Genomic DNA, 6,709 nt, shown 5'->3' with positions numbered 1-6,709 from the left:
AGTCCTCATGAGACTCATCTCCAATTAACCAAAAAGCAGAGGTGATTCTGTGGCTCAAAATGGTAGAGCGCTAACCTTGAGCGAAAGAGCTCAGAGACAGAGCCCAGGCCATGGGTTCAAGCCCTATGACCAACAAAAATAAAAACAAAGAAAAACCAAGTGTTGCTCCCTTGACCACTTCCAAGCTGGTTGATATTAGATGCCTTCATTCATCACAAATGGCCTCTGTAAAGAAAGGGTTAAGAGGTCCCAGCTAGGGGCCAAGGCCTGGTTACCTCATAATCACTTGAAGCCATCCTCAGATTCCTGTCTCTATGCTTCCTCACAGTTCTGAGAACGTTCTATGCTTTCTTTAAAAACCACCTAGGTGATTCTGAGGGGGGCCTGGGTTTGGAGCTGCAGTGGCAGAGGATCTGATGTGGAGGCCACAGGCCTCAATTCCACATGGTGGGGATTCTAGGAGGCTGGACCTGGTGGGGGTAAGACATTCATGCTTCTGTAGGGCACATGGCTGGGGCGATCTGGAGGAAAAGAAAATCACCAACTCTCATATTTGTAGTGGATTTTCTGGGGTTAAAACAGCAGTCAGTAGCAGGGCTCTCCTGGTCTAACCTATAGTCCTCAGAACTTCTAAAAGCTGATCAAAAGCTGGGAGCCAGTGGCTCATACCTGTCATTCTAGCTACTCAGGAGGCTGAGACCTGAGGATTGTGGTTCAAAGCCAGCCCAGGCAGGAAAGTCTGAAAGACGCTTATCTCCAATAAATTACTCAAAAAAAACTGGAAGTGGTGGTGTGGCTCAAGTAGTAGAGTGCTAGCTTTGAGCAAAAGAAGCTCAGAGACAGTGCCCAGGCCCAGAGATCAAGACTTAGGACAAGCACAAAAAGAAAAGAAAAAGAGAGAGAGAGAGAGAGAGGTCCAAGGCCTTTCAGGCTTCTGTAAGGGCAGAAAAAGGCAAAGGAACGTGGGAGAGGTGGTTCCTTCTTCTCTGGGTGAGCCTACCCCAGGCTGCAATGGTGCCAGCCGTTGCCCTGGAGACCAGCTAACACTGTCCCACAGGGCAAAGCCTCGCTGTGAAGTTGCTTGGAGGAGCTTGAAGCAAAGAACCAGAAAACAAGGCCGTAGGGTGCCAGCACTCTTCTCTAAAAGATGGAAAAATAAAGGTAAAGGTGGGTGTTACAGCGTTGTCAGGGGTGGGAAGGGAAGATAGAAGAAAAGGCTGGGGAGGCCCAGATGTTAAGCTCTGGACTGAGAAAGACTCAGGCAACCTTGAGTGCTATGCATCAGCTCCCTGCAGGCCAAGCTTTGTACTAGGTACAAGGATCCAAAATAGAGAAGAAGTATTAAGTAATAGAGCTGGTTGGGAGCACATCTGTCAAACTAGAAATGAAAGAGTAAGGGGATAACAAGGAGAACTTTCACGGTGTGTTCAGTACAGGGGTTTGGAGGCAATAGATGGGGTGTAGGGACACAAAAAAAAAACTGATTTTTCTTGGCAGACTAAAGGGGCAGAGGACATTCCTAGAAATAAGAATAGCTTTAAATACAGAGCAGTAGGGGCTAGGAATGTGGCTTAGTGGTAAAGTGCTTACCTAGCATGCATGAGGCCTCGGGTTCAATTCCTTAGTACCACATAAAAAAAGCCAGAAGTGGTACTGTGGCTCAAGTGGTAGAGTGCTAGCCTTTAGCAAAAGAAGCTCAGGGACAGTGCCCAGGCCCTGAGTTCAAACCCCAGACTGGCAAAAAAAAAAAAAAAAAAAATACAAGTGGCGCTGTAGCTCAAGTGGTAGAGCGCTCGCCTTGAGCTGAAGAGCTGAGGGACAGCGCCCAGGCCCAGAGTTCAAGCCCCACGACCAACAAAAAAAAATACAGAGCAGTATAAAATAGTTATTTGGGGTAAGTGGGGTTGTCAGGTGACAGACTTAAACTCAGGGCCTAGATACTGTGCCTTAGCTTATTTATTCAAGGCTGGCACTTTACTACTTGAGCCTCACCTCCACTACTGGCTTTTTGGTGGCTAATTGGAGGTAAGTCTCCAGGGCTGCTATGATTCTCAGAACTCAGCCTCCTGCGTAGCTAAGATTATAGGTGTGAGCCACTAGTGCCTGGCTGCAAAAGATTTCTAACACTAAACTCTACTAAGTGTCTGCCCTTACAGGGTCTTGCTTCTAGTGTGTTTAGGTTGAGAGAAAGAGCACACAGTCAGAACACAGGTCCAGTGGTGACAGATGTGATGGAAAACAGCAGCAGGGCAGACGAGCTGCTTTTAGAGTTGGGTGCTTGCAGACAGTCTCTCTAACCAGGTTTCACTTGAGCAGAGGCTCGAGGGTAAGGGCTGTCCTGCTCATCTGTCTCACTGGCACCATCTCTGTATGGCCCCCAACCACACACATGTGCATGGCAATGTCCAGATGTGCCCAAGAGGCTAAAGAGCTTGAAGATGCAGAGATTTTGAGGGTATTCTCCATTTGTGTTGTACCTTGCATTTTGCAAAGCATTTTCACCACCTCAATTTTTCTCTGCCTATGCGTGTGTGTGTGTGTGTGTGTGTGTGTGTGTGCGTGTGTGTGTGTGTGCTGATCCAGAGGCTTGAACTCATGGCCTAGATGATAACCCCGAGCTTTTTAACTCAAGGCTACTTTTCTACCACTTGAGTCACAGCTCCACTTCTGGCTTCCACCTAAGCCATTTCTCCAACCCCCTGTGAGACTTTTTTTTTTTGCCAGTCCTGGGGCTTGAACTCAGTCTAGTACTCTACCACTTGAGCCACAGCACCACTTCTGGCCTTTTCTGTTTATGTAGTACTGGGGAATCAAACCCAGGGCTTCATGCATACTAGGAGGTACTCTACCACTGTGCCACATTCCCAGCCCCCTATGAAAACCTTATTTCCAATTAGCTACCAAAAATCCAGAAGTGGAGCCATAGCTCAAGTGGTAGAGTGCCAGTCTTGGGCCCTGAGTTCAAGCCCCTATACTGGCACACACACACACATGCAAGTTGAGCTAACTAGTTTCCCCAAACTATACCCTGTATGTTGCACTTACCAACTCCTTTCCTGTGTTATTTTTCCTTTTTAGAAAAATAGTGTTGGGTATTTTTATAATGGCGACACAAACCAGTCATGTCTTCCATGGTCAAGATGATTTGTTTCTGGAAGCTAACTGGTAAGTTCAGTTCTCTGGTTTTGCAGTTGAAAATAGGCTACAGCATTTTGCTCATGGGAACTGAGAGGGAACCAGCTGCCTAGAAGTGAGAGCAAGTGAATGGTTATAATCTTGACCTGGAGGCTTCCGGTAACTATCAAACAATATAACAAAATGCCTTTAAGCCCTGTACCTGTGGCTCATACCTGTTATCCTAGCTACTTAGGAGGCTGAGATCTGAGAATCACAGTTCAAAGCCATCCCCAGCATAAAAGTCTATGATATGCTTATCTCCAATTAACCAACAAAAAAAAGCCAGAAATGGAGCTGCGGCTCGAGTGATAGAGTGCCAGCCTTGAGAAATAAAAAAAGCCAAGGAACAGCACAAGGCCCTTAGTTCAAACCTCAGTACTGGCACACGCACACGCGTACACACACACACACACACACACACACACACACACACACACACACACACACACACAGAGTTTTGTGAATCTGGAGGAATCTACAGGAATCCTGTCATTCTGAGTATAGAAATACAAATGTTGTTGGAGTCTTTTGGGGAAGCAGGGGAAAGAAAAGAGTCTCTGGTGGAATAGAATTGAGCACTGGAGCTGGGCATTGATTAAACACTTTGTGTTTTGTAGCAAGAAGAGAAACACCATGCCAGACTCAGAGAAGCTGCTGACGCAGAAGGATGTGCACAGGATGGGCCCAAATACAGACGATGATCTACTGGTTACACATGTTAACCAAACACAGGACTTACTGGTATAAACCAGAATCTTTGCCCGACTAAATGATGCTTACAAATCATAGCCAGAAAATACAGGGTAAACCCTGGGTATTCCTTCTCTTCATATAATATCCTGGGACTAACAAAGATGAATTGAGCATTCATTTCTAATCCTCTGCTTTAAAAAAAAAAAAAAAGAATGAAGAGAACTAGGTGCCAATGGCTCATATCTGGAATCCTAGCTACTCAGAAGGCTAAGATCTGAAGATCATAATTTAAAGCCAGCCTGGGGAGGAAAGTTTGTGAGACTTTTATCTCCAATTAACCACCAAATGACTGGAAATGGAGCTGTGGCTTAAGTGGTAGAGCGCTAGCCTTGACGGGAAAAGACAAGGAACAGCACCTAGGTCCTGAGTTCAAGCCCCAGTAAAGGCCCACACCCATAAAAAGGGGGGGAAAATCGCTATATTGTAAAATCTCTATGCTGTTTATAGGAATTTTATAACCACTTTGTTCACATCGTTAAATATTTAAGAATAAGGAAAGATCCTAATCATGGCATCAAAGTCTCAAATCTAAAAACATTAATTCTAAAGTTCCCTCTGTGTGTGTGTGTGTGTGTGTGTGTGTGTGTGTGTGTGTGTGTGTGTGTGTGTGTATGTGTGTGAGCATACATGTGCTCACACCAACTGTGGTGCTAGAATTCAGGATCTTATACTCTCCCTTGGCTTATTTTGCTCAAAGCGATTGCTCTCCCATTGGAGGAACAGCTCCAACTCCAGCTTTTTCCTGGCTAACTGGAGATAAAAGTCTCCCAGATCGATCTGCTTGAGTTGGCTCTCTTTTGAGTTGGAAACTGATGGCTCAAAAGTTCAAAAGCCAGGCGCCAGCGGCTCACGCTTGCAATCCTAGTTACTTGGGAGGGCTAAGGGCTGAGGATCGCTGTTCAAAGCTAGGCCAGGCAGACAAATCTGGAAGCGAAGATGTGGGTTGAATGCTAAAGCAACAGCCTGGTGGGGGAAGGGGGGGAGCTAAGCACAGAACCCAGGCCCTTCCCCTACTAAAAAGGAAGAAAAGATGGAAGGAAGCAAAGTGAAGCCAAGTGAGCCACCAACGGGTCCACCTAAAAGATGAGGAGAGCGACATCTAGTGTTGCTACACTGCACTGCAGGGCTGACTGAAGTATGGTACAGGGTGGTACAGGGACTCTGATTTAAGGCCAGGACATTCATTAGCATGGAATCCTATCATGAGAAAGTCACCTTGCCAGTCCTTTCTCAGTTCTTCCTTGGGTAGTGGCAGCTTGGTGCTAACTGCAAAAAAGCAAGATCATGTTCTATTACAAGCCTGTCTTGGACTTTACAGCTCCCCAGTTGTCAGCTGTGTGGCCTGGGGCAAATCACTTCACTGTTCTGTGCTTCTGCTTGTTCATCAGGAGGATGGAGTTCTACTCTATAGGACCCAAAGTACATGCTGTATCAGTGTTTGCCCTCATTATGAGTACGTTTTTCACACTTTTTTTTTTACACATTTACTAATTTCCTTTTGCGACAGAGGGAAGGGTGGCATCTGGGCACAGAACTTATGTAATAGGATCTCGCTGGAATAGGGGAGCAGCATTATATTTTCATTGTCTTTCCTTTCTGGTGGCTTTCTATTTATATCCGAACCAGAATAGGTGACTAAGGACTATTGTTCAAGGCTGTGTCATATACCCCAGTTTCACTACGCCCATGGCCAGGTAAGGAGGGAAGACATGTCTTGTGACACAGCATGGAGAGTCCTGTGTGTACCTGTCCTTTCTGCCTATGTCTTCTTGCTACTGCTACTGCCACTGCTGCCGGCCCTCCTCCTCCTCGTCCTCCTCGTCCTCCTCCTCCTCCTCCTCTTCTTCTCCCATGGGTCTTGAACTCAGGGCCTGGGCACCGTCCCTGAGCTTTTTTGTGCTCAAGGCTAGCGCTCTACCACTTGAGCCACAGTGCCACTACTGGCTTTTTCAGAGTAGTTTATTGGAGATAAGAGTCTTTCATGCGCTTTCCCTCCCAGGCTGGCTTTGAATTGTGATCCTACACAGCCTCCTGTGTAGTTGGGATTAGAGGCCTGAGCCACTGGTGCCCAGCTTCGCCTCTTCTTCCTGTACCCGCTGCCCACTTATGGAGCGGAGCATTCCTGATTACTCCCCCACCCCAAAGAGGGCCCATCTGGCATCCACGCAGGTGCCAGAAGGAGATCCACAACTCCACTGTAAGAGCAGGACTCCAAAACTGGTCTGTGTGTGTGCTGGTGTGTCTATGGGTGTCTGTGTGTCTGCCTAGATATGTCTGTGTTTGTATTTGTGTCTGTGTTTGTGTGCATCTGTGTTTGTATCTGTCTGTGTTTCTGTTTGCCCATGTATCTGCCTTGTGTCTGGGTATGTTTGTATCTCTGTGTGTCTGTGTGCATAGTGTATCTGTGTGCTTGTGTGTTTGTGTATGTCTGTGTCTGTATCTGTGTGTGTCTGTGCATGTATTTGTGTGTCTCTGTTTTTGCCTTTGGATCTGTGTGTGTCTGTGTTTGCCTTTGTGTCTGCATCTGTGTATGTATGTCTGTATGTATCTGTATGTCTGCGTGTGTTTGTATCTGTGTATGTCTGTATGTTTGTGTGTATCAGTTGTGTGTGTGTGTGTGTGTGTGTGTGTGTGTGTGTGTGATTACATCACACCACTCACATTCTGCACACAGGCCTTTCTTTTCTGTCCTGTAATGGCTGAGAACATCTTCCTCTAGAGCACTCCATTCCTGGTTCTGGGCCCAGCAAGGACAGAATAACCCATCCCCTCTTCCACT

At 46.5% G+C, this 6,709-nt stretch overlaps 1 protein-coding gene across 2 annotated transcripts in view; it reads left to right on the top strand.

The window, feature by feature from the left end:
- The first annotated feature begins 322 nt into the window (after positions 1-322).
- Vwa3a (von Willebrand factor A domain containing 3A) overlaps positions 323-6,709 on the top strand; it is a 62,624-nt gene continuing 56,237 nt past the window's right edge. Inside the window, exons 1-4 of one of the 2 annotated variants that reach the window (XM_070004363.1) lie at positions 323-479; positions 1,058-1,161; positions 3,079-3,165; positions 3,795-3,918. In XM_070004363.1, coding sequence (XP_069860464.1) covers positions 3,104-3,165; positions 3,795-3,918 — 186 coding nt within the window. In that variant the 5' untranslated portion in view covers positions 323-479; positions 1,058-1,161; positions 3,079-3,103. Of the gene's footprint in view, positions 480-1,057; positions 1,168-3,078; positions 3,166-3,794; positions 3,919-6,709 lie in introns of both variants that reach the window. The other variant, XM_070004364.1, reaches the window with a different exon arrangement.

Source organism: Dipodomys merriami, unplaced genomic scaffold (genome assembly GCF_024711535.1).
Source record: "Dipodomys merriami isolate MVZ:Mamm:240054 unplaced genomic scaffold, mDipMer1.0.p SCAF_62, whole genome shotgun sequence".
Lineage (NCBI taxonomy): Eukaryota > Metazoa > Chordata > Mammalia > Rodentia > Heteromyidae > Dipodomys > Dipodomys merriami.
The sequence above is the reverse complement of the archived record's forward strand: the minus strand, read 5'-3'. Positions and strand labels throughout refer to the sequence as shown.